The 27197-nt window shown below is 38.4% G+C and overlaps 2 protein-coding genes across 14 annotated transcripts; one reads left to right on the top strand and one right to left on the bottom strand.

The window, feature by feature from the left end:
• Window positions 1–1324: 1324 nt before the first annotated feature.
• On the top strand, window positions 1325–3415 carry LOC149016293 (U-box domain-containing protein 26-like). The gene has a single exon (XM_089155692.1). The coding sequence runs from the start codon at window positions 1601–1603 to the stop codon at window positions 2837–2839; it is 1239 nt and encodes a 412-aa protein (XP_089011818.1). The 5' UTR covers window positions 1325–1600; the 3' UTR covers window positions 2840–3415.
• Window positions 3416–7534: 4119 nt separating this feature from the next.
• On the bottom strand, window positions 7535–23233 carry LOC149016292 (putative E3 ubiquitin-protein ligase HIP1). Of its 13 annotated transcripts, none has more exons than XM_089157436.1 (10): window positions 22332–23233; window positions 21750–21817; window positions 21119–21265; window positions 18690–18768; window positions 18496–18552; window positions 12036–13928; window positions 9473–9523; window positions 8889–8987; window positions 8660–8803; window positions 7535–8569 (listed from the first exon to the last, which is right to left on the bottom strand). In XM_089157436.1, exons 6-10 carry the CDS (start codon window positions 13842–13844, stop codon window positions 8423–8425), a joined length of 2250 nt encoding a protein of 749 aa, XP_089013562.1. In that variant the 5' UTR covers window positions 13845–13928; window positions 18496–18552; window positions 18690–18768; window positions 21119–21265; window positions 21750–21817; window positions 22332–23233; the 3' UTR covers window positions 7535–8422. The 13 variants fall into 13 exon arrangements, with proteins under 13 accessions (XP_089013562.1, XP_089013560.1, XP_089013565.1 ...); XM_089157434.1 differs by having other exon boundaries at window positions 18690–18753; XM_089157439.1 differs by having other exon boundaries at window positions 18696–18753.
• Window positions 23234–27197: the final 3964 nt, after the last annotated feature.

The following is a 27197-nucleotide window of genomic DNA, read 5'->3' as shown; positions in this document are numbered from 1 at the left end:
AAATGAGGAAAAAGAAGGGCACGTTTTCATATTTGCATGGAAAATGAAATTATGATATTATGTTACGACGTATTCGTTGTGGTAATTGGTGGATTAGTGTTGATCGTTGGATCAATCTTAAAATCAGAGATTAGAGAAATTTGAGAAGGTGATAGCATTGGAGGGAACGGAATTGAGAACGCGGAGCACGAGGTGGTCAAAAATGGCTTAGCTGGAAACACGTGCGAGAGGGAGATTGAGCACGTGTATGGGGGAACCAAAGGTGCAGGCTAGCTCGGCAATCTTGCCCGGTTGACTGGAGACAAATTGGACTTTAGGGCGTGGTTCGTGGCGCTCTCTGTCTCTACAAGACCGCACGCGTGGGTTTATATACATCTCTCAATATATTTTTGTGGACACCACTACACGACACGTCGACATCACAGCTCATCCTTTTTCACCAGTATTGCCCGTGTATACGTATTGGCACCCTTTCCTTCCTAGGTCGGTTCGTCCGAGCCACCTTACGTGCGGTCCTCAACCACATTCTTGTTGGCAGGCAAGCAGCACATGTTAGGTTTGGTATGTCTTGTATTCTAGAATTCGTAAGTGTAATTAGATTACTGATGTGTCTTATTTTGATCCGAGTTCCTACTACGTTGCTCTAATATTCAAATACTTTTTCGTATTCAGAGACAATGAATTGTAATTTGTAAGAAAGGTCAGATGTAGGCCGACAAAGCGTGAGTTTTTATTTTAAATAGTACATAGGTTACCACAAACATACTCTTCTGTGTGTGTGGGAGTATAGTTGTATAGAGCAACATGAAGTAGAGGATACAAATTCCACAAAGATACTCTTCTCCTCCAGGATGAGATGAGATCTGATCTGACCTGGCTGCTACACCCAAAACGTCGACCCCACTGAATACAAAAATGGAAAAGTCACCACGAATCGTCCATCTCAAGCGATCATGCGTCAACCCAAATAATGAAAGCTTACGGACCCCACATATTCCTACCCATTATATATCCACTTTGACCTTTGACTGCCACCCCACCCACAGTAAAAATTTCCTCATTCTCTACTAAACCCCACAATGGCCCAATCAAGAATTCAAGTGCAGCTGTGCAAGTTGCCAACTGAACAGCAATTAATTTCGGGTGACGTAACGGGAGTAAGATTTTAGGAAGATATGTATACATATGAATTTATGATACAAGTGGGCCCCCCAGGTAGAACAGAATTAGTTTGACCAGAGTCGAACCCAGTTCTAGCTTCTAGGTTTGAAATTAGTGGACACACGTGTGGAGACAGATAGAGTAGCAGTGCTTCGCTGTTTTAGTATGTTCCCGATTCTTGCGTATATAAAGGAGCTGAGACAGCTCAAGTGTTTTGTGTGTAAGTGTGTCTTTGCACAGAGAGAGAGAAGAGAGAGAATTTGCAGAGAGATTCAGAAGAGATTGTAAAAGTTGTTTTTAGAATGTCGTTTCGGTTTTAGAGGAAGAACACCGACAAGAACATCAGATCTGTGAAGGGGAGAGAGAGAGAGAGAGAGAGAGAGAGAGAGAGAGAGGGGGAGGAACTTGCAGGTGAGGAAAGATAGCGAAGTGGAAGAGAATGCCGGGGAGTTTGGAACCACTGGATTTAGGGATTCAGATCCCTTACCATTTTAGGTGTCCAATCTCCTTAGAGCTGATGTGTGATCCCGTCACTGTTAGCACCGGCCAAACTTACGATCGATCAAGCATAGAATCATGGATCGCCACCGGCAACACCACCTGTCCGGTCACTCGATCTCCTCTCATGGATTTCACTCTCATCCCTAACCACACACTCCGCCGCCTCATCCAAGATTGGTGTGTCGCTAATCGCTCTCTCGGCGTCGAACGCATCCCAACACCAAAACAACCTGCTGATCCAGCCTTAGTTCGAACACTCTTAGCTCAGGCCTCTTCCAATTCTGTTCCTTGCCATTCCCGTCTCTCCGCTCTCCGCCGCCTCAGAGGCTTCGCTCGTGACTCGGACAAGAATCGATCTGTCATCGCTGCTATTAATGCGCTTGATCTTCTCATTTCTGTTGTTTTCTCCAACGAGTCCGACGAACTTACCTACGAATCTCTCGCGCTTCTCGTTATGCTGCCGCTCGCCGAGGCTGAGTGCGAATCGATTGCTTTACAGCCGGAACGGATCTCATTCCTGGCTTCTCTCCTTTCCAATTCCTCCATCGAAGTCCGAGTCAATGCGGCGGCACTGATCGAGATGGTGGTGACAGGGACCCAGGCGGTGGAGAATCGAATCTTAATTGGAAACACCGAAGGCGTGCTTGTAGGAATAACGACAATCTTGAAACATCCATTGGCATATCCAAGAGCGTTAAAGGTTGGAATAAAGGCGTTGTTCGCTTTGTGTTTGGTGAAGCAGAATCGAATCAAGGCGGTTTCGGCCGGAGCCGTCGAAGCACTCATCGACCGGTTAGCCGAATTTGAGAAATGTGATGCAGAGCGAGCCCTAGCGACGGTGGAGTTGCTCTGCCGGATTCCGGCAGGTTGCGCGGCGTTTGCTTCACACGCGCTGACTGTTCCGATTCTGGTGAAAATCATACTGAAGATATCCGACAGAGCGACGGAATACGCAGCAGGTGCGTTGTTGTCACTCTGCTCGGCTTCAGAACAGTTGCAGAGAGATGCGGTGGCCGCCGGAGTTGTGACGCAGCTTTTGTTACTGGTTCAAAGCGATTGCACGGAACGAGCCAAACGCAAGGCACAGATGCTGTTGAAGCTTCTCAGAGACTCGTGGCCAGATGATTCCATCACGAATTCTGACGATTTTGGTGGAACTGATGTTTTTCCCTTTTGATATTCTTCTTTCTTTTCAAATTTGAAATTCTCTCTCCATTTTCTTCTTCTTCACTGTTCGATTGAAGTGAAAAAAGAGAGATTGAAATTCAGAATATTGGTAAATAGACTAATAGAACAATGAAAATATAATCTGTATGTAATAATTTAGATTTTGTATGTAAGAATTTTTGTTCTTTCTCAATTTCAAAAACCCAGAAAAAAAATTCCAAAAGAAACAAAACAAAACAAACTAGAAAAATATCTCAACTGTAACATTCCATTGGCCCACTAGCGAGTAACGATTTATGATGAGACAGAGATGATGTTGTTGTTGCTCCTCCATTATTTCTTATGATCATTAATCCATTTAACTATTGGATGATTAGTTTTGTGAAGTGAAATTTAGTTTTAGTTGATCTGGTATTTCCAAGATGAGATTCTGGAATTTATTCTGTGTGGAAGTGAATTTCTGCAACACTACTTGTTTGACTCTGCTCTGTTCGTCGGAATCAAATCGTAAATTGGAATATAATCTTTCCACTAGTATCTATTGGCCGCCGGAGCTCTCCAAGTCAAAAAGCAGGTTGTGGCGTAGCACTCAAATGGTTTGGTGAAACATGTGGGCCCAGTCGAATGGAATCACATGATTTGGTGTTTGTCCAATCCAATTAAAGTACTTTCTGGACATGGGCTCCATAGGGGTTAAATAGGTTTCCAAAAAAATAAAATTGCCAAGAATGAATTCAACATGCAAGTGAATGAAGCCATTTCTTTTAATAGTGAATTAAGCCATTGGAATCCAAAAGGAAGTCGAGAAGATTTTCCATACATAATTTTTTTCCCATCCAAGTTGTTTAGAACTTGAGAGAGATAAAAGCTAAAAGAAGCATGAGTAAAGGAATAGGTTTTTTTTTCTTCTTGTGTGCGAAAGTTCATTGGATATCGCTAGTTTGCTACCCAACAAACCAGCAATATGATAAAATTTCGCCAAAATATTGGCGAGTTTCGTGTTTGTTGCTTGACTTGCTTCAGATCTGAAGGAGAAAAAGAGAAAGTAAACCATCCATCAACGGCGTTTTCAAGATCTGTAGTGTAGATGGTTTTGGCTATGGTGGTGGTATCCGCCTTTGCACAGGCTCTAGGAGCCGCACCTAACACAGCGCCGGTGTTGGTGAAAGCACCAACTGTTTCACCTACTACAGCACCAGTGACTACTTTGACTGCCGTTCCTTCTCCTAAGTCGACTCCTCCACCGGCATCTACTCCATCTCCAATTTCTTCACCGGTTTCATCTCCACCATCACCTCCTCCATCTTCCGAGTCTCCAACTTTGCCCTCTGCACCATCTCCTTCGATCGCTACTACTTCAGCAGGAAGTCCTAAATCACCAAATAACGGTGTTGCTGGTTCGTTCAGAGTTGCAGCGGTTGTTTTACCCATCAATTTGATCTCTCTTTTCAGAGATATTAAGTGAGACATCGTCGAGTTTGGCTATAAAATGGCGAGATAATGTCGAATTTTGGCGAAATATTGCCGAATTTTTTCGGTATTGCGTACCTTGGCAAGGTCCACGTGCAAGACCACCTCTAGATTAGGAGGACGATCTGGGAAGAATACCAAAGAAATCTCAAATCAAGGCATTTTTTTTTATAACAAATAAACAGGGTTTAGCAACCCTGAAAAAGAAAACTACTCAAGCATACAAATCTTATCCGCCTATAGGATCTCCTTCAACTCTTGGGGTGGATCCAAAAAGAATCGCGAAGGTTCCTCCAAAGAAGTCAGTCTCTTTGTGATCCAATCAGCAGTGTAGTTGGACTCCCGGTACGCATGTTGGAATCAAGGCATTTTTTACATCCAGTGAACAGTACCATTCGCATCCCTAGAGATGTGAAGGATCGGGGCTTGAGACAAGGTGCTGAAGATGGATGTCATTTACTAACTTGATAGACCGACCAATTAACACCTTATCGGTGGAGAGGCAAGAAACCGCCTGTAGGAGGTTTTTCTCAAAGAAAAAAAGAAGAAAAAAAAAACCCTGTTGAATAGGGGGTTTTACTTGTGTACTTCTAGAATGTCCTCCACCATTTCCTTTTTTATTTGTTTATGGGTGGAGAGATATATTATTCTAATTCAATGAAAAATTTTCCAATTTTTTTAAAGACATTTTAATTTTGCATACTTTTATATCTTTGGAATCAAATGCGATGACAATTGAGCTTTATCCCAACTAAATGGGGTTGAAAAGCTTATATGAAAAAATGGAGATACAAATTACAAACAAAAGAAAATAAGAACTAGAGGAATGAAAATTTAAATTAAATGAGATAACCAGAAGTTGGAAATGAGTTTTTTTTTTTTTTGGTAACTAGAAATGAGAAAAGTTAGTGGGAAGAGAATAGCCCAGAAAATCAAGAAAACCTCCATATAAATGGTGTCTTTAAAATAGATCATCGCTCAGGAGTAGGCTTTATTTGAAGTTCTGACACAAGTCTTAGATACCATCAAGAGGTTGCTCGATTGAAGATGATCAATACATTTTAATGAAGAGGTCATAGGTTCAACTCTCTCAAATGATATAATTAAATTATACGTAAAATTTTCCTGAACTCGTTGTTGAGGTGCCATAGACTGATCTTTTCAGATCTAAAGTATATACATATATATAAAAACCACAAACAAGCAAAACAAACAAAACTAGACTTTAATATTCATGTCAATCTTCACGAGCCGCTAGATTTTTTAGGTTATTCAATTGAACTCAAATCACTCCACCTTTTCTTCCCCTCACCTTTAGAAGTTCCAACTAGGGAGCACAGAGATGTCAAAAGCGCATAGTTTCTCCTCCAAAATGACATCTCTGGTTGGGGAACGCATTAGATATTTACCTAAAGCTGTAGGTCCTTGAGTGGATCCCACGTTAGCCCCAAGATGTTGGTCTCTAACTAAAAAAGTAAATGCTTGAGCTTGATAAGCTTTTGGCCCGTAAAACTCACTAAGATAAGCGGTATTATTAAACCAAACAAAGCAACAAGCAATGAACCAAAGACAAATAAAGTAGCTAAACTATAAGACAAGTAAACCTCTCCAGACCATACAAGTGCATGGCGAGCCCACGCAAAAGGTTTGGTTAGGATATACCAGATTCCACCAAGTATACAAATGGATCCTAACCATACATGTAATTGGGTTTCACTCCTTAATTGGGTCTTATGTAAACCTTCATTGCATATTGGGAAACCACCTTAGATGACATGTTCAAAGCTTCTCATTAAGAAAGAACTCTCAAACAAATCTAGTACATCTGTTCCTCATTTTCTCTTTGATTTTGCCTTACATCCATCTTCACATTCTCATTTCTACAACACATTGCTTCGCCATATGGCATTGCCTAGGCGGTCTACCGTATACCAGTCCATTCATATGAATCCTGATGAGGATGCCAAACCAATGCTTCTGAGAAACCTCTCACCATTGCAAGATTTAGCCCAAAAGTGATCACGAGCTCATACATCCTACACGAACACGAAGAGTACCATTCTTCTCATTAGTCTAGCATCTACAATTTGATCATGGCAAGGATCTACAGTAACAGCTTATTATACCAGTAGGGGTGTAAATGGATAATCGAAATCCGCTTCCGAATTCGCATCCACATTCGTTTAGGAGTATCCGAATCCGTCCGATTATTAATAAGATGTAGATATGGTATACGCCTTTCTTACCGATTATTATCCGTTCGATAAAATTATCCGATTAAGTTACTTATTTAGAATTATTATTCTTATTTTTATAAATTTTACCTATGACATGTGACTATTTTTCTAGATTTTCTATTAAAACAACTACCAAAGTTGTTAAATTATTAAATTTCAAACCTAGCCCTCACAAATAAAAAGGTAAAGATGTAAATACGTAGTCAAAAACTTGTATTCAATCTATATTCATGCCCATTTAGAAGAATCTACTTAAGAAAATAACTATCCGATTATCATCCGAATCCGACAAAATCCGTCCAGAAACCGATAGGATATTATCCGAATCCGTCCGAATATAATAGGATGCGGATATGGATATACCACTATCTGATCCGAATCCGGTCTATTTACATTCCTAGTCACAAGTCCCTACATTTGGTTCCTCTCCTTAGTGAGGTTCTTTCAATGAGTGTCTAATGAGTGACAAGATTTGGCCATATACAATATTTCAATGGAAAATTTTTCCAGATGGTCAGATTTAAATTTTTTTTTTTTTTTTAAACTTAAATGGATCCTATTTTTGAAAATAATTAATAAATCCTAAATTTGGTGATAATTTTTCCTACCCAACTAATATTCTACCGTAAACTACCCAAATTACTCTCAAGTTTTTTATATAAAAACTTGTGAGAAGTGCCTAACAATTCCTTCAATCTTTTAGCAATTTTAGGGCTAACAACATCTTGTCTTTTGTAGCTCTTAGTCCTTGTATCATTTATTAATTTCATCGTTCGCAATGAAAGACTTGAGGAAATTTGAGTAGTTCCCAGTAGAATATTAGTTAAAGAGGAAAAGTTACACCATCTAGGAAATTTTCCCTATTTCAATCTGAGGATGCTCAATGGATCTACTTTAATCTTTGGATTAAAATCTATCTTCCACATGACTGAATCCTATATCTCATTAAGCACTCATTAGGAGACAAGGAGAGGATCCAAAACTAGAAGTTGCTTTGTCTACATTTGATAAAGCAGTTTGGCCGGCCTGAGGAGCATCTCACGGAAATCTACAGGAACTAGAAGGCAAATACCCCTCAGAGGAACTAGAACACAATCCAACAGTTAATACACAGTGACTGAATGAAAACAATGTCAGGCAACAGCCTCTCTAGGAACAGGGGTAAATGCAGATCTGATCCTCACCAGACCCTGCTAAATGTGGGAGTCTCATGAGTCATGCCACTGGTATGACCTTTTTAATGAAGATACTCAGGAGTTCCAACTTTTCTTAACCATTTTTCAATGACAATGGCTCAAGACTCATGTTCCCATTAGGTTCTTCCCACCAATTAGTATATAATAGAAGAATAGGATTCCAACACTTTTTCCAGGTTTAACAGGAAGGTTTCCATCTGTAAACCACATCATGTATTGGAAACATTTATGCCCTGAGACCACAAATTATACTTAGATGAGCTACTTCCAATCCCCATCACAGGTTCTAGGCATTGAATAGACCTGGACTAAACTTCTTATCAGTTATGGCTCCTCAAGTAGAAGACACAGCTAGGGTAGCCCTAAACAGCCCAGAAGGAGCCTAGGGTATAATTGGTTCAAGACCTTAAGCTGAACCAAGCTGACACTTCATACTAAATGTATGCACCATCAGGCCATGGGCAACCCTAAATACAGCAGGTCATCGTGACCCAAAGAATCCTCAAAATACAACATAACCAAAAAAGAGCTCAGCAAAAGAAAATATATATAATTGAAAAATGACTTCAAAAGAAAAGATGGTAACCAAGATCTTAATCCTCTACGGTGTTCAATTAAATAAACCATGGGTAAGAAAATCTTTCTGGGAATACCCTCTTTAGCAAATCTAAAATAAGCAAAGACCTGAAATCAATGGTCTTCTCTTATGTGACCAAGGGCCGTCATTTTACAAATGGGGCACAAATTCTTCTGCAATAGCCACTTTTTAATGCAACCAGTATGGAAATCATGCCCGCAATCCAGTGCCCCCATATCTTCCCCATCAGCATAGTCTTCCTGCATAACAGTTAAGTTACTTAAAGGTATATACTCCAATCAAACAAGCTATGAATTTTACATTTTTCTTAAAATCCAACTGATGCTCACCTGGCAGATACAGCATGGTTCAACCTCTGGAGGAGCTCCTACAAAGATTGACAGATATTTTCGTTGCTTGAGACACTTGAAAATTGTTTCTTCACTCAAACCAGTGTTGACATTGCCAATCCGTTCTTCAAGTGCCAATAGTTCCTAAAATTGTCACATCAATAGATAAATCTTCGATTCAAAGACAGGTGAATAATTCCCCAATTCTATTCCCGGTTTGGTTTAATACCTCATAAGACATGTTGTCAACATCAAGCCGCATATCTCTGTGTCGGTCATGCAGGTCCGCCACCCCATAAAGAACTGACTGGTCAAGGATCAAAACATCCTGCAAATCACCACAACCAGATCAAGTTTCAGACCAAGATATGGACAAGCATTGTTACATGTAAGACAAAAGCAGGTATGTTAAAATGTAAGTCAAACTCAAAGCAAAAGCTTAAAAAAAAATGATGACAAAAAAAAAAAATCTAATCAAGAGACAGGACTGTCAGGATACTTCACAAATACAACTGATTTCAGTCAAAGGGTTCCCAGCTGGATTGTGTACAGCTAGATTATACAATCCTTATTCTTAAAGTCACTCAATCATAACTTTCTGCAGGTCAAAAATAGACAGAAGTTTTAAGGGTGACAAAAGAACTAGGGGAGACGAACAGTAGAGCAAATTTTCCAACCTAAGCCACTTGATACTTTATTATATTCTGAAACCTCCATATGGTGGTTTAGTAGAATACAGAGCCTAAGAGATAAACAGAACAGACTGGTAGGAGCAAAGGGAGAAAGAAATTTATGAATAAAATTGAAGCTAACCTCAATTCTCAAGTTCTCACCCCTACGCATAAGGTCCAAGACATTGCGAATCTGTTACAAAAAATGTTAGGTCCAATTAACTGCTAATAAAATATAAATATAAGCACGTGACAATTTTACAAGGCAGCAGCAGGAGATGATGACAACATAGAATGTTACACCCAAAAGAAGAACAAAGAAAAAATCAGCATTCTCCCAACTTAAGGTTGGCTACATGGATACAACTTAATAGGGTCTAGCAATAAAAAGATTGAAAAAGAATGATGGGGGGAAGTGAAGAGAAACCAAAAAAATTGAAAATGACAAATTTAAGGCTAATTCCATGTCTGAGAAGTGGGAAGCAGGTGTTTGAGTTTCTATCGATAAAGGTAGGTTGAGGTGGGGTTCTGGGGAAGGTTCACAAGAAGACAGTAAAACATCAGCAGTTTAACGGGTGGAAGTACTCCTAATTTAAGGGAATAAAATTCCGAACCTAACCTCCATTCATAAAAAGAACTTGGGTTCATGCTCATGGATAGGATCTCTCTTATTATACTGAAGAAAAATATTATTTAAATGGAAATGTAAACAGCCAGCCATCTGATTCTATAGTTGCTTCTGATTAATTCTCAAATCGAGTGTACTACTCAATGGGGTTTGTGCCAACTGGTTTTCCCACAATAGCTCATTTCTAGTAAGCAAATAATGGATAGGTTCTATTAGCAATCAAGGATTCCAACATTAGTGTCCAAAAGTTTTACACAAGAACTTAATTATAAGCAGGTGTGCAGATATTGATGGGTAATTCCCACATTTTATCTACACTCAAGGTGATAATCTAGATGCTGGATAAGGGAATAAAGGTGTCATGAACAAGGAAACATTTATAATCGGCTCAAATTACTTGTACCCTGCGGGAAAGCAACAGTTCGGATTAGCAGTTATGCCATTCCAGGAGTATATCTTCCTTGGCGCAGCTTCCTTGGAATGCGACTCCAATGCAAGCAAAGCTTGGAACCTGTTGTACTCGCTGCATCAAATATCCAATCCTGTGTTGGGACCATTCCAGCAGAAACTTGATGTTCTTGATAGCCAGGGAGACAGCTTAAAGAATAAAAAGGGTGAACCTCGTGCCAAGGCTTCCACACAAGAAGCTCAGAGAATCCTAACCCTAAGCTAAAGAATGAAGATTAAGAAAGAAAAAAAAAACTCTTCTTTTTGGGGTGTTATTGGGAGGGAGGGTGGGGGGAGATGCTAGCACTGGACAGGTTTAGAAGATTTCTGGTATTGAATACACTACTGAGTTTCTCGTAGAGTAGACCACTTTTCAAGGCTTCAACAGTTTCCCAAATATGGCACTTTACCTTGCAATGTTTCAAGGTGCCCCTGTGGGTTTTATTAAATCGTGGAGGCCCCTGCTTGGGTATGAAACTTGGGACTAAATCAGCATTTATTGTAGGATTCAGGAAGGAATGGTATGCAGGAGTGTAAGAAAAGTTTGATAGAAAATATGACTCGTTTAACAAAGTTACGACAGTTGAAGTGCAACAGAAAAGTCAACCAAAACATGACATTGCAGATCCTTATTGAAGATGACAAATTAGGCTTATTTGGGAAGCAGAACTTGAACAAGAAAAATCAGTTGCCAATTAGACGAATAAAAAATGGAAAATAAAAGTTAGTTCTACCAGGACATCACCCTCACTTCCACACAAAGGCTCCAAATCAAATGCTGCATGTACCTGTATCAGGCATCTACTGTGCAAGGATATTTCTTTTCTCCTTTTAAGTTGGGCACATGTGGGAAATTTAAACATCTCAAATGACATAACCTCCCAAGTATTATTAGCGGATGAATGCTTACATGCATAGGTTAATGGGCATATACATTGGTGGCCTATAAAGCATACATTTTCTCACCTAAAAGGTTGCAACAATTTACTAATTAATAACGCAACAAGCCATCCACTGTCCCTACAATTACAATACTCTTGCAATTTTACTCATGGTTTCCCATACACCAAATTCAATACATAAACTTGGCTTATATTAAAGTTTTTTAGGGGTGGGAGGAGGCTTACTTTCATTGATTAGCATACATTCATTCATATAGTTCATTGCTGACACTACCAAGAGAAAATCAATATCCAAAGCCCCTTCAACTGGTGTAGCTAAAAATTTTAATGCACAATTATTTAAAGTTATTGATCAGAAAAGATACATGCACTCTACTCAGACCATAACAAACAAACAAGCAAACGATTCAGCCTTATCCCAACTAATGGGATAAGCCATAATCAGCTTAAGGTTCCAGAATCCACAGGAAAGGATTTGGCTGGCTGGCTGGCTGGTTTTTTTTTCTTCTTTTTCCCCGGTGCTAGCTGCCGAGTGGGATAACAGTGGGGTGATGTGTAGGTCAGCATCCAGCACCAGGGGGAGAGGACCCCAACTACAAACAAGACATGGAAACTTTAAGATAGTTATCAAGACTATTCAAAATCCAATCTTTGCCATGTTGACCGTTTTTAGTTAAAAATGCAGCAATAAAGTAATGCAAAAAGAGAAGATATGCTAGAAAACAAACCTCAGTTACCAGCCTGCTTCTCCCTTCACCAGCAGCAGCCAAAGTCCGCACTGAAAAAGGACTTCCAAGAACACCATCACGTTGTCTCTCCATCAAGAATGCTGACCTTGACTGTGGCCGATTATGACCCTGGTGACTGGCTCCAGAAGGCAGCACCATTTCTTGGGCAGAACCAGAAGGACCTGAATGGAGTGCAGGGAAATTACCAACCTGAGCTCCAGACTCAGGTGTAAATAACGAACGACGCACATAATCTGATAATCTCTGCTGATGTAATGATGAAGGGTTAGGGGAAGGTATCCAGGCGGGGGCAGATGGATGGACACCTGCACTGGAGCCAATTCGTGATGTCGAACCAGCATTTCCAAGAACATTTACAATTCCAGTGGGTAAATTCCAACTGGTTGGATCTTGGGCTGGAGTTCTCATCTCAGTTGCTGGACTGAACATAGGATGTTCTGAGATAGTCCTAGGAATGCTTCTTGGGTTAGCTTCTTCTCGTGATGCAGCACTCCTCTCCCCGGCAATGACAGAAGAGCTTGTCAAATTGACAGGCCTGGAATTGGAGGACACATTCCATTGAAAAGGGTGGACATTACGACCCAAACCAGGAATGTTCATTACATGGGGCTGACTCTGTGGAGGAATCACACTAGCCTGTGACGATGACAGTCTTGATTCTGAGGATTGATTAAATGAAAGCAATCCAGATGCCTGGTGGGGTGACCTAACATGAGAATGCCGTATGGAACTCCCTGTCAACAATGGATTGGGAGTAGAATCTTGAGACTGTGCATGATTGACTCTCACACGGAAATTTCTCTGAGAGCTGTCACCACTAACAGCTACACTCAAAGCAGGTTGGCCTCCAGGGCCCCCCCTCATACCAACTCCAAATCCTGGAACTGGTTGCTCTGCAGGACTAGTAACTGGAGAATTTCCCATAGGAGTAGGTACACTAGAGCTACTAGCACCATTATTGCGAGCAGGAACAGTATGCCATGCGCTGCTTTCTGCTTGTTGCAACCAGTTTGGACATGCACCTAAGGAATGTTGTCCAGAAGTTCCTTCAAGGGCCTTCCGTTTGCAGGATAAACGTCGACCATCCAATGAACAACCTGGTCTTCCATCATTCTCTTCCAAAATATACCCGGAACTTGCACCAGCAGCAATCACAAGAGAATCAGAACCACCACTACCATATGGAATCTGCTCCATGTCTGACCCACCAGGTTTAAAAGTGAGAGAACTAACATCACCTTCCATGGCCTGATCACTGTTACTACTACCTACATAACCAGCATTTAGGTTTATGCTCTGAGCAATACCATCTGAACTGGGACTGGGACTGGGACTGGAACTGGAACTAGAGTTATGCAGAAACAAAGCCCCATTAGCAGCTTGATTGTTGTTGAGGCTAATATTAACACTCTCAAAAGAAAGCATACTAGTTGGTTCAAATCGCCTTTCTTCTGTCCTTGAACCCACTCCAACAGAAGCACTCAAGGAAGATGTCCATCCATGTTCAGTTTTTGTTTCATTGCATGCCTGGCTTCGTGAATTTCCACGAGAACTTGGTTCACCCAAATTCCAGCCACTTAAGCTACGAGCGTCCTGATTAACAGCATTCCCTAACATACTACTTGTTTCACCAGGTGATAATCTGTACTCTGGTAACCGGTTTTCTACCGGATTGATCATATTATTCCAGAAAAGTTGTTGATTTACTCCAGTATTACTTGAACTAGATCCATGATCAAACTCAAAAGATTCAGGAAAATTATCAACACTGCTTCTTTGCCCTTGCATTAGGGCCAACTGGTTTTCCCCTCAAATATTCAGACAAGCAATGATTTGCATATAAGACCTCCTGGTGGACCCAAGATCAGTGACCTACATACAGAGATAAAAATCAACAGGTTTAGAAGTCAAAACATTTGTGATCTTGAGATGCGGTAAACATTGACAAGAAAAAGAACAAGCGCCAAGACAGAGCAATCTCATTGAAAATGATAGAGATAATGGTTCAGGGTCTTGATCTAAGGCCCATCTTGCCAACTCAAAAGAGTTTGGCTCGAGATCTTGGTATTGTTGAGTTGGTGCAATTTTTTCCCCAACTCAAGGGGAATTAGGGGCTGAAACTGGCTGTCCAGCCTATTTCAACCCTCTTGAACAAAGTGGTAACTGTAGATTTATGAAAAAAATATAATGTAAATGTGAGTTCCACTTAAAACCCCAAGTGGAAAATGACTGCTGAAATGAAGATTGTACACATCATATACCCATACATTAATGCTCAAAGTCAAAAGTTCAACAAGTTTAATACATACACATTTTCATAGTTCAAATTACAAAGTTTAAAGGATGATTAAATCAATCAAAAGTTACAACATGAGAGTTTAAGACTTGAGATCCCATGCGCCATGGACATTGTCAGAGAGAGAGATCTACTGTGATCTCCTACTATGGACACATACAAGTGCAAACACATGATGTGATTGTAAGCAATGGAATTTACAATAAAAAAGAGTAAATATTCCAAACATGTAAGCAGTTAAATTTCCAATAAAGGGCAAAAATATTACACCAAGCAGCAAAATCTGGAAGGGAAAGTGAGCTGTTAATATGAACATGAGAACCTGTCCAACTGCTTCCATTCCCTTTACAGCATGACCATCCACATAATTGCCATTCCAGTGACCAGAGACCTGTTTGCACAAACTCCCATGCTTTGAAGTCTAAAGCATAGTTATCCAGCACCTATGCACTGGAGAGGGCAAACCAAGTCAACACTAACAAGGTGACCAAGGTGCCCCTTTCTAGGCAACCAAGACATCTGGATAACCGGGTAATGCGCAACTATGCTTTGAATAAGCACCCATTTCATGAAAGTTGATCTCTCTTCAACAGGAAAGCAAAATAGAATGGGTAATGTGGAAAGAATACATTGCGAAGTGGATATGTCAGCCAACCATTTGCTCAATAAGATTTGGGATGTGACCCCTAGGTCCTTAAGCCAGGCCTATACCAAATGAGCAACCTTTTTTTCACTTTCCATTTGACCTCACTGAGTCACTTCCAAATATGAATATTCAATGGCCAATATCATCCTTCTTGAGCTGGTGAGGCCATTTTCTACAGCTATCAAAAGGGGTAAACCAATACATATGTACTTACGAATGAAATTTTTAACAGTGTACTATATAAGCAGTGTACCCAAAATCTCCCTCAGAAGGATAAGACAATGAAAAAATCATTTATTGCATTCTGACATGTATTTAACCATGGCATAATCACCCTATTTAGCTTTTCAAGGCACTTCTTTTTTTTCAAGTAAATAAAGATAAAATTAATACCTTCCAGCACTCGAGCCTGGTTGACCCTGTTTCCCATTAGATCAAGTACTCAACTAAACCTTTCCTATATAAAAGGGGTTGGCTACACAATTTCTTTTCTGCCATTGAACTGGAGATTATTGCTATGAGAAGCAGTGCTAGGAGAAGATTGATAATTGCAGTCCAATCCCAAACAAAATATCAGAATAATCAAGGGAATGTCAATGGTTCAAGCATACTAAACTGATCAGTGATGCGTATGATACTAGAATTTTCCTCCTGCCAATAAAAAACATGCACTCTCCAGTCTCCGCACATGTAATACATCATCATCAGCCTCACATTCCATATAAGAATATCCACCTTTCAATCACAAGGAACATAGTCAAAACTCCATGTCAGGGGGGAGGGGACTCTGGCAAGTGACAACCAGTCTCATACAAATAGCCCAAACCAGAGGACCAGCCCACATTATCCAGTAGAAAGACACTGATATGTTTTAGAATAAGGAATATTAAATTATTAGAACACGAACCCACATGAGAGTATCACAATGAACCAAAACAGACAGTCTAGAAGGAACGGAGTAATAGCAGATCTAACCAATGAATGGGGCTGGTAGATTAGTTGAAACAAGGTCCTTGAAGATTACCTTGGATTCACCCAATGAACAGATTCAGAGATGAGTTTTCAAACATTGGTGACAAGTATGCAGATATACTCATACCAAGGACAATCGCAGGTATTAAAAAAATATTCTAAATGCAGAAGATTAGATTGGCATCTTGGCGAATTCGGCCTTTAACGAGTAACAGTCTTGGTAGATGTTTTGAGAAAGAAATGGACTCACATATCATTATTAAAGAGACCCGGTAAAAAAAAATAAAGAGAAAAGAAAAGAAGCTTAGTTAGATGACTAAACAGGGATAAAAACAATAGAAATGGCGTTGGTAGGGTAGTAGATAAATATTTAAAGAACGAACTGGTGAATGATGAACATTTGGAGAATGGTTTATACCCATCACCCTTGAGTTGGAGAAAGATATTTATTAATATAATTAATGCTTACACATCTCAAAGACAATTTGCGAAGGAAAAAAAGAACAAAAAACATTTTTATATGGGGGAGCTGAATGGACATGTGAGGAAAGGTCCTAAAGGCTATGATGATATGGTTTTGGAGATGGGAGTGAGAAGGCGATCTCAGCTTTAGATTATGTCAGTGGCTCATGAATTATCCAGTGCAAACACTAACTAAAGATAGAACAGCATTTCATTACCTTCAAAAGTGGGCATCATGGTAACTAAAATATATTCTTCCTAACCCTAAAGTCCTACTAGATTGTTATACCAGGAGTCTAGGGTTATAGGTAGAGCTTAACCATACAATGTAGATTTAGTGATCATGGATATTAGCCCAACTACACAGAATCATAAGAAAGGCAAGCTTATTTGCATAGGATGTGGAGCTTAAAAGGAGATGCATTGAAAACATTTAGTAATGAAGATGTCAAACAAGGAAAGTGGGACTTTGAGGGAGAAATGAATACCATATGGAAAGTGATTATATCAAGAAGACTGCTAAAGATATACTGGGTGAATTCAACTGAAAATGTAAAGAGGTTTAGTGGTATGGTTATGAGGTTCAACCAGCCATTATGACTAAGAAAGCTAGTGTTAAGACATGGCAAAAGATTAAGGATATAAAGGACCTCTACTTAGGTAGAGATTTGTCAAAAACAAGGTCAAAGAAGATTGTAGGAAAAATGAAGGCAAAGAAATATGAAGATTTTTATAGCAATCTGAGCGAAGGTCATGCTTGGCACATTAGTCAAGTGCTCACCTGCTCAACACTTTTGTCTGTGGAAACAAGGATAAGCCAGGAGCCTTGTGCATTGAGTATGACCTTTCTTTTTTAAAACAAAATAATAACAAAGCAAGCACAGCAGAAGGGGGGTAGCTATTTATAAGATAGCTATAGTGTGAAGGAAAGAAAGAGAGATTCCTGCAATGTAAGATTATTAAAGGTGAAGATGGTGAACCAATAATAAGAGAGAGTACCACAAAAGGATAAGTTATTAACTGCAGCCTACTAAGTGAAGATACTTCATGTGGTAGTGTTACTGAAGAGTGCATTGCCCATCAAGACACCACATGCCATGGATATATACAAGAAGCTTATAGGAGGCTAAATGTAGGCTAGACACAGCACCCAAGGTAAGGCAAGGATAGAAGTGTTGACAAGAATGAGTAAAGTAACAGTAACCAATGAAGAGAATCAAACTGTACATAAAATCTTGAGGGGCGGATTTTGTGGACTTTTAAGTGGGAGTGGAGTTAAAACAGGAAAACATAAGAAAAGACCCTTATGTCATTATGTGCCAAGGGCAGGCTTAGAAACTCCCTGTGGTCCTTTTTTTCCTTCATGCTCTTCTCTTTTTCTTCCATAGATCCCACCACCACCAGCTCTTCTGATTAGTCTGAATATCTTATCAAAGTGGATGAGACAGAATAAGATATTCAAAGAAGAGAAAATAAGATGTCAAAGCTAGCAATGGGGAAGAGAGAGAAGAATCTTCAGTCACCAATGATAATAACCAATTATTTCATTAAAAAGGGAGCACAAGGCACCCACCTCTGCAAGGCTTGAGACTCAAAGGAGGGTCATAATGTATGAAGCCTAATCCCAACTTTCCTGAGAAGCTGCTTCCCACAAATCAAGTTGTTCCATTCAAAACCAAAAATCATGAGGGTAACTACATTTACGTATATTTAGAAATCCAAAACCAGAAATGGACTCCACCAAGGACTATCAGCTTTCCTACTCCAAATAAGTAACAAAAGTCATGGGCTATTTATGAGGGATTATTTTCTTATTTTATTTGTTATTCAGTCTTGTGTTCGGGTTGGAATACTGAATATGACCATATCAGCATAGACGAGGATACTGAACAAATTTTCTATATAATACCAGTAACATCAAGAACAAGTGGGGAAAACAAAGAATGCATCAACAATCAAAGAAACCAAATGAATTGCATAATAAATTTATGAAAAGAGGAAGTAAAGAATCCAAAAGTAAATCAAGGATGATTGGCAGATGGTTCATCAGGAGTGACACCAACCTCACAACTGATGATGAGAACTTCCAGATAGAAAGAATTCACTTAGTTAAGCCATAGCTATTACACAAAAATTGTCCAACCACCAAAAACATAGAAAACATATTAGAGCACTTGAAAGTTGAAACAACACAAATTAGCATATTTCAACCTACATTAATTGTAGACTAATTAACAGAACCTCCAGTAGTTCTTACCTTTACCTTTTGTGGGTGTATGCCAGTATCTTCAGCTTTTTCAACAATTTACAAGCACCAATACCTGTTTCAGAATCAGCTATCCAAAATAAATAAAAAAGAACACAATCAGAAAAATTATCTAACTTGAAGCACAATGAAACTCAAACCATTTAAAAATAAAAAAGAACATGATCAGAACAGTCATCTAACTTGAAGCAAAATTAAACTCTTAGGAAAATGTGGAGGACCAAAACAGAAAAAATCTATAGACATAATCTGTCTTATTAATCCCAGCATGTGGATACACAGATATTCAAATAGTAACCAAAGTTTACAATAAATCAACAAGACCATCCATTGACGGGTGTATCGCAACAAAACATGGATTCCATCACAAATGGATGACAACAAATACACAAGAAGCACACACTGAATGACAAAGATTTTCTTTTTCTCAAAAAAGAAGCCACCACTACTGCGGAGAGAACCCAAAATGAGTATGCCTATCCTTATTTCCCATCACGATATTTTTAATTAAAAATAAAAATAAAAAGTCAGCAGATTTCCCGGAAATCCTAAAAATCACAGCATCATCGTCCATCAAATCCACAAAAACCTACAAACCATTAAAAAAAAAAGAAAGAAAAGACACTGGTACATGAATATCATGGGAGGATAACGACTGGCTATAAAAGTTGATCAATTTACTAATCACTTCTCAGCCGGTGGCAGAAAAAAGAGGGAATTCCTTGTTCTGAAGTAAAGGGAATGCCAGAATAGGCCACCGGGAGGGTTGTCGCTCGCTTGCTCTCTCTACAAATGAATTCTCCTTCTCTTGTCTACTTTATTTCTGCGGCTTAAAAGAGAGATGATACGAAAGCCATTCGAAGGAACGGGTGAAAAGGAAAGTTTGGTGAGCTGTGTTGCACTTGGAAAGACAAAGAAAAAGGAATATGGGGTGGAGAGATTTGAGGCGCTTGGTAGGTCTGTTATAGAAGAGGAGATGATAAATGGGTTGAATTGGAAAAGTAAAGTAAATGATGATATTACCAATAATATATGACAGATAAATTAAAAAAATTCAACCTCTATGAACGGGTTGGGTTGGAAAAGTAAAGTAAATGATGATATTACCAATAATATATGACAGATAAATTCAATAAACTCTCTATCTCTCTAGAAATGTAAAATGATTACATGACAACATTAACTCTTGCTATCAATCTCTCCCGCTCTCTCATCAAAATCTACTCACCTAATCTATACATCTCCCCCCCCCCCAAAAAAAAAAAAAAAAAAAGCGAAAGAAAGAAAGAAAGATTTAATGGATTAATAATTGAAACAGAGAAGGAAACAAAGGTTTAGTTGTCCTGATGGATTTGACCAATTAAAGGAGATGAGCATTCAGGCTTGTACATGTGAGAAGAGGCAAGCATGTCTATTCCATAAAAAGGATATATATGCAGAACAACTTTGTAAGCCCATACAACTCCAAAGAAGAAGAGATTTAAGTTCACAAAGAACGGAACCTCATTCAAAGAAAAGAAAGGCTCTCTATGCTGAACAACTCCCTAGGACCATACAACTCTAAGAATAAAAAATCCAAGACATGCAGACACAAACCTCAAAAGAAGAAACCATAGTTCAAAATCTCACCAAGATTTGACAAAACTCAAACTGGACAAGACATTTTATAGGCCAATATCTCATAACTGTTAGACTCGAAAAACTCAACCGAACCTTTAGCAAGATTCCAGTACTTCTGTAACATTTTACCGAAATAGTAGAAAGTGCCTAAACAAAAGACAATTTAAAAAACCTTGGTTCTTACTTTTTCTACTCGAGGTTGCCAATCAATACTACTGGGGGTTGCCACATCACTACAAAGAGATCAATTGACTGGTCCAATCCATCATGCCACAGTCACATCAGCAGTGGTCACCTACTTATAATATAGTGCGTTGGGAGTTGGGACATGGAAGACTAGGGTAGGAGGGTGTCTATGATATATGCATTGTTCACTCTACTTAAGTGGGCTGTATGTAATACGCATTGTTAACATTTCACTTACTTTGTAGCTTGTAGTAGAAGCTTTGGCATGTTTAACCATTTCTTAAATACTTATTCAAATCATGTGTATTCATCCATTATTGCATCATTATCTTGTTTTATTTGCCAATTATGTCTCATATCACTCAATCAATGTCTGGAATAAGCAATATTACATTACAGGTTCATCAAGTGTGCCAATCAAAACACCAAATTGGGCAATTTTCTCAACAATTTTAATACTTAAAATTAAACCTACAGCATGCTTCCCAAAATGTTTTGGAGCCTGGAGCATTTGTCCACCGAAACATGATATCGAAACCAAAAAAATAATACACAAACTCGGTGAGATCTCAGTAGCGACGCTTATGGGAGAAGCAGAAGAATTCAAAGATGACCTGCGAAGAAACTTGTTTAGTCTCCTCGAGAATGGCATCCACACAGTTGATGTCCAGGCATACTCAGATCCAAGACGCAAAGAATAAGGTTGAACTCTCCACATTTGGCAACACCATCAGCCGAGAGAAGAAATAAATTCAAAACAACTGCAAAAACTATATCTCAGTGTTTCATCCATGTCCCACTGCACATCTGCAGCAATAAAACTTGGGGCAGTACCCCATACATTTGAACTACAACGCAGCCTTCTTTGCAAGGCTATCTGCCACCAAGCTGATTTCTCTAAAGCAATGACAAACAACCCAATAGATTAAAGCAGATTAATCAAAGTTGAAGAAACCCTAGAGAATTTTAGGCTAATAAATACATTCCACAATTGCCAATGGCAAAACCAATGAGGGTGCTCACTCATTGTGACAGGTAGTGAAACTACTTAACCACAACTTCTAAATCAGACAGAACACTTCCAGATAGATAGAATTTAATTAGTAAGCCCCATTGTTACACAAAATCCTCCAACCAAAAAACATAGAAAGAGTACTCCACAGTACTTGAAAAGACGTACAATAAGCACATTTCAATCTACTATGGTTGTGGACCAATTAAGTCCAAACTCCAGGAGTATCTTACCTTTCTTTCCTTTTGTGGGGTGTGGACCAGTATCTTCCGCTTTTTCAAGTATTTATAAGCTCCATGACCTGTTTCAGCATCACAGCCATCCAAATGAAAAGGAATACCCCCTATTCAATCAGAAAAATCATCTAACTTCAAAGACAATGGAACTCTAGAAAAGGAAATGTAAAGGACCAAAGAAGAAAAATCTAGCAGTGCAGGCATGCATGAGTGAAATCTGTATTATTCATCCAAGCATGTGGAGTACATGCAGCAATTCACAAAGCAACCGAAGTTTACGAAGATCAATGATCAACAAGACCATCCATTAATGGGAGTAACGTAACAAAACGGCACATTTCATCACAAATGGATGATAACAAATAACCCAGAAGCAAACACCGAATGAACCACAAGATTTTTTTTTCCCTTTCCTTTTTTTCTTTCGAAAACTGAAGAGACGTTTACCAAACCCTAGACGAGTGCCGCCGGCCTTATTTTCCGTCACAAAATTTTGGCATAGAAATAGCAAATTTCTTCGGAACTCCTAAAACCACAGAATTATTGTCTATTAAATCTAAAATAACTTATAAAGGGTACCTGATTAACAGAGCAGGACAACGATCGGTTGCGAAGATCGATAGATTTACCAATCGCTCAGCGTTCGGTAACTGAAACAAGAATGAATTTTTATTTTATTTTTTTCTTTGTTTTTGAGAATAACCAAAAAGTGACCCCAGACCCAGAAAGAGCTGCAAAGAGGAATCGCTTGCACAGTCCGCAAATGTATTCTCCCTCTTCACCTCTCTCTCTCTCTCTTCCGTTTTTTCTGCTTAAAAGACGGATGAAACGGACGCCATTGGGAGAAACAGATGGAAAGGAAAGACTGGGGAGATGGGTTGCAGTTGGAAAAAGGGGGAGGAAAAAAAGGAAATGTGGGAGAGAGATTTGAGGGGTTGGGTTCAGAAACTGAGTTGTTGGAGAGAAAGAGGGAGAGAGAGAGAGAGAGGAAGGCGAGGAAGGAAGGGTTGGAAGAGGAAAGTTAATAATGATAAACCCAATAATAATTTGACAGAAGAATTCAATCTTTCTCTCTTTCTTGTGACGAGAGATGTCTGTGAATGGAAAATCAGTACACGAGAACAGTAACTCCTCTCTCTCTCTCTCCCTTCCTCTCTCTCTCTCTAAAATCTACTATCACCAAAATCTATACATGTAAAATAATAATAAATGAAATAACCGAAGCAGCAGAGAAGGAAAGAAGGAAAAAGGGAAACAAACGAAGGTGGAGTTGTCCTGTAGAGACGCTGACCAATGAAACGAGATAGGGGCGTTCAGATTAGTGTGTGTGCGTGAGAGGAGAGAGAGAAAGAGAGAGAGGAGCGCGAGTTTTGATTCTGGTTTCTCTCTCACTGTCAAACTGACCATTCTTTCTCTTTCTTGAATTAAAATGTCGGACAAGCAGGCCCGTCTCTCCTGATGCGCGCCGTAATGCCTCTTTCTCTCTCTGTCTCTCTCTCTAACTCACTCTTCACACCAAGCTTCTGTCCTTTTTTTTTACTTTATTTATTTATATCTGTTCTTACCTTTTCTTTTTCCCCCATTTTCTTACTTATTTTTGTCTCTCTTCAGAATCTCAGATATTACCTTTTTAACAGGGTTGTTTTTTTACAAAAAAATAAAAAAAAATTTTAAAATACTCCATTTCCATAGGAGGAAGAAGGTGGATCAGATCTCTATCCTCCCTAGTAAGGAGTAAGGACTATATGTGGTGAAGTAGATGTGCATCTTGAATGTGCAGAGAAGGGATATGAAATGCAATCCTCTACTCTTTCGCATAAATGGTCCAAGCTCGAATAAGTTATAGATTACATAATCAAATACGTAAATGGTTACTCAAATCTCTGAATTTGATTTGCATCATTATCCAAACAATGAATATCTAGATTCAATACATATGGTCCTGATATGATACATACTCGAGCCATCTATACTCATAATTCAGATCCTCTCCACCCAAGTGGGGACTGATCCTCTCCACCCAAGTGGGTTGTCCCCCATGCCCTCATCTTCATAAAGGGTCTGACACAAGCCTGCCTGGTCAGATGCGAAGAAAAGGGGAAAGATGAGAAGATGGATTTATGCGTCTATATTCATAGACACAAACAAGCATTTAACTATTGAATTCATTTTACTCAACTTTATTTAGGTACAAGACCACAAAATTTCATTTCTTATATATAATTTTCTTTTATTCTTCATAAATAGTATATATTCCTTTTTTTTTTATATGCACAAGCTTTTGATTAAGGAATTGTGTAATACTCTTCGCTACTGGACATAGCACAGGAGATTTGTCTATATTCGTTAATGGTGTTAATTTTGTCCAAATTATTTATTCACTCAATATTCTTTTTAAAGATTTTAAGAAGAATTACATTATTCCCAAGTTCACTCTTTTATTTGTGTAAGGATCAAGCAAAATCCTTTGTTACATTCCCCCTAACATTCTCTCTCCTTGCTCATTAAGTCTTACCCACATCTAATATCTCCTATGTGTCAAATCATGCCTAATTTATAATTTTCTTCAATATTCTTTATTTATAAAGAAATAAAAAATAATAATTTCAATCCTCCCCTCCACCTTATATTCTCTCTCTAAGAACAAGAACTAAATTAAATAAAAAATAAAAAATAAAAAAAAAAAAAACAATAGCATCTAGTGGAAGTGCCCCTTCTTTTTGAAAACCTAAAAAAGAAATAAATACAAAATGATGACTTCTTGCATCATCAGTGACCTTCTTTATATTCAGATACCCACCTCAATTGAAGGAGGGAGAGCTGAAACAGTCAAATTATCTTTTTATAAACCCTAGCTCTTTCTCTTCTCACTCTATGGCTCATGATTTGGTGGATTTGTTTAAGCATACAAGTCTCTGAGGGTATTTGGAAAATGGTTTCAATGAAAGCTGTGGTTGGCAAAGCACCTACTCTGTCAAAGGGTTTGGTGTCTCTGTGCCTAAGAAAGGTGTTGGAGTTAATTATTTGTTGGAAATAAATATCTTCATGTACAGAGAACCTAATTGTCTGCAATCACACACACAAGGACTCTGATGCATTAAACCACTGCTTTTGCATCTGTTAGAGTATGAAAAATAATAATCACCATCATGCATGTGCCAATTTTTGGTTTTTTAACAAATGGGTCAGAGAGACCAAAGTGATAAGATTCACCATTCAAGGTGAAAACTTGGAATTAATATACTAATACATGGAGATGACTTTGTATTAGAGAGTGGAGACCCACCTACCTGACTTTATGGGGTGAAGCTATCAAACACCAACCAACATTAATCTATTGAATTTTAACCTAAAGGATTTATGATTTTGTTTCAACAAGAAAAAATGGGTCTACCTTGGTATAATGTTTAGAGGGTCACTCTTGTAGCCTGACGTCGAAGCATCGAAATAGTTCATCAGTAAAATTTGTTAAGGTAAGACTACGTAAGAGAACCGTCCCAAACTCTTCCCTGTATGGCAACCAGGCTCGCCCTATTTCATGAAGAAAAAATTTTGAAATCTCATCACGCTTGCTTGCAAACTATACAATTAGTTAGAAAACTAAAAATAAACATTTTAAGAGTGAGGTCACACCTCATACTCGTTGTGCATGGTGGACAAGTGTCCGCGTTTGGTGACTTTTGCTCTCTAAAAAATGCTCCAAGCCCTATTTTACCTAAAACACTTTCGAATTGCAAAACCCAGCAAATGTGAACACTGCATTAACAAATCGTGTCCAGATTGTCTAGGTTCTCGAAAATGATGTACTATAGCCTCCACAGGTTAAGAGGTGGTCATGGATGATTTAGCAATTTTTCTGAGTCGTTTTTAGAGTTGTACCTGATTTTTCTTCTTCTATATAATGATATCGTCTTATAGCTTGACTTTTAATATAGCTTTCGGGTGACTTACATAAATTTTTGTCTTATGTGCGTGCCTCACAAATGCTCCTTATCCCCACAGAGAATATTGAATCAACAATAATTTATTAGCTATGAAGTTTAGCTTGGAATTTGATGAATTAGTTGTTACCTATTTCATGATTAATGAATTATACATCATGCTTATGAATATTTTAAATAAGAAACATGCTTATCAACTTGATTGATTCCTAAGCATAATAGAAGAAATAAGTAGTCAAAAAAATATATTCCAAGCAAATAGTTTCATCTATTTAGATATGAGAATTCTGTGACAGCAGGATACAAACTACCAAACTAAGCTACTATTGTCAACTTGTGATTGGTTCACTATTCGATTATATAAGAATTTAAAATCATAATCCAAGTAGCATTCTTCAATTCTGTGGTCAGCTACTTCGGAGATCTTTTGGTATTGATTTTTTTTTTCTTCCATTTTATTGATCTCATGGCAAGATCTCACCCTTGTTCGATAAAAAGACAAAAAAAAAATAATGTTTTTCATTTAAAACGATCAATTCCAGTGGGAGAAAGTTGATTTTTTTCCTAGGGGACAAATTGTGAAACTGTTCCTGTTGCCTAAAAAATTTCTCCACTCTCTAGATCATGAGAAGGACAAGATAGATGTCTAAAACTTTTCAGCAAATAAAATGGGGTAAAAAAATAAAATAAAATAAAATAGAATTTAAAACACATTGTGTGACTTTATGTGCCATCTAATCTATATTTTTCCTAATCGATTTATTTATTTAAAATAAATTTTAGAAATTTATCTTAGAAATTAGAATTACTTGAAAGAATTAGGCTAGATCTAGATACCATGCTCCTTATAAGAAAAATGGCCCCAAATTCTACTTGTGCAAAAGCTTTCGACACTGTGTGTATCTTTCAGACTTATCAGAGCCACAAATCAAATTTATAAGAGTAGGGTTTTCTTTATTAAAATTGATTACTTAAAAGAGAATATGTTTGAGTAGTGTTTTGGACATCCACCAATGAAGAAAAGTGTTGTTTATGTAAGTAGAGACATACGTTTCATCCTAAATTCAAAGGGCAAGGTTTGAAATTTATGTTCTTTAAAGTTGAAAAACTTCATTTGTTGGAAGCTTGTCGGTCACTGTTGACCCAATTTGTTCTTTACCAGAGGTTCTATCTTATTTGATAAATTGTTTTACATTCCCAAGAATTTTTTTTTTTTGGGTAAAGTTTTTCCTTCCCAAGATGGTATGTGAAACACTAAAACTCCATTAATTTTGAGTTTTTTTGGATATTAGTATGAGTAAGAGAGGCTTCCAACTTTTGGTTTGCAGAAGGGTTTGCCCTCCCAGATCCATAGGAGGTCTAGGTTAAAGGCATACCAATACACATTTTTCTTTCTTAAAAGAGGCTTTGTTGGTTAAGCTTTCTTGGGAAGACTAATAGGTCAGTGCCAAGTCTGGGACAGAACATTTCAATATGAAATGTGTTGGTTGATTAGACCTGTTTG

Source organism: Hakea prostrata, chromosome 5 (genome assembly GCF_041222555.1).
Source record: "Hakea prostrata isolate BN-2017 chromosome 5, UWA_Hpros_2, whole genome shotgun sequence".
Lineage (NCBI taxonomy): Eukaryota > Viridiplantae > Streptophyta > Magnoliopsida > Proteales > Proteaceae > Hakea > Hakea prostrata.
Note: the sequence above shows the minus strand (reverse complement) of the source record. Positions and strands in the feature narration are given on the sequence as shown.

Bases quoted from the DNA above. Each gene is read 5' to 3' on its own strand.
- LOC149016293 (XM_089155692.1), top strand. From the start codon at position 1,601: ATGCCGGGGAGTTTGGAACCACTGGATTTAGGGATTCAGATCCCTTAC.
- LOC149016292 (XM_089157436.1), bottom strand. From the start codon at position 13,844: ATGCAAGGGCAAAGAAGCAGTGTTGATAATTTTCCTGAATCTTTTGAG. The intron at 9,524-12,035 runs GTTTGTTTTCTA...TTTTTGTAACAG, and splicing joins GAAGCAGGCTGGTAACTGAG to ATTCGCAATGTCTTGGACCT. The intron at 8,804-8,888 runs GTATTAAACCAA...TGACAATTTTAG, and splicing joins TTGACAACATGTCTTATGAG to GAACTATTGGCACTTGAAGA.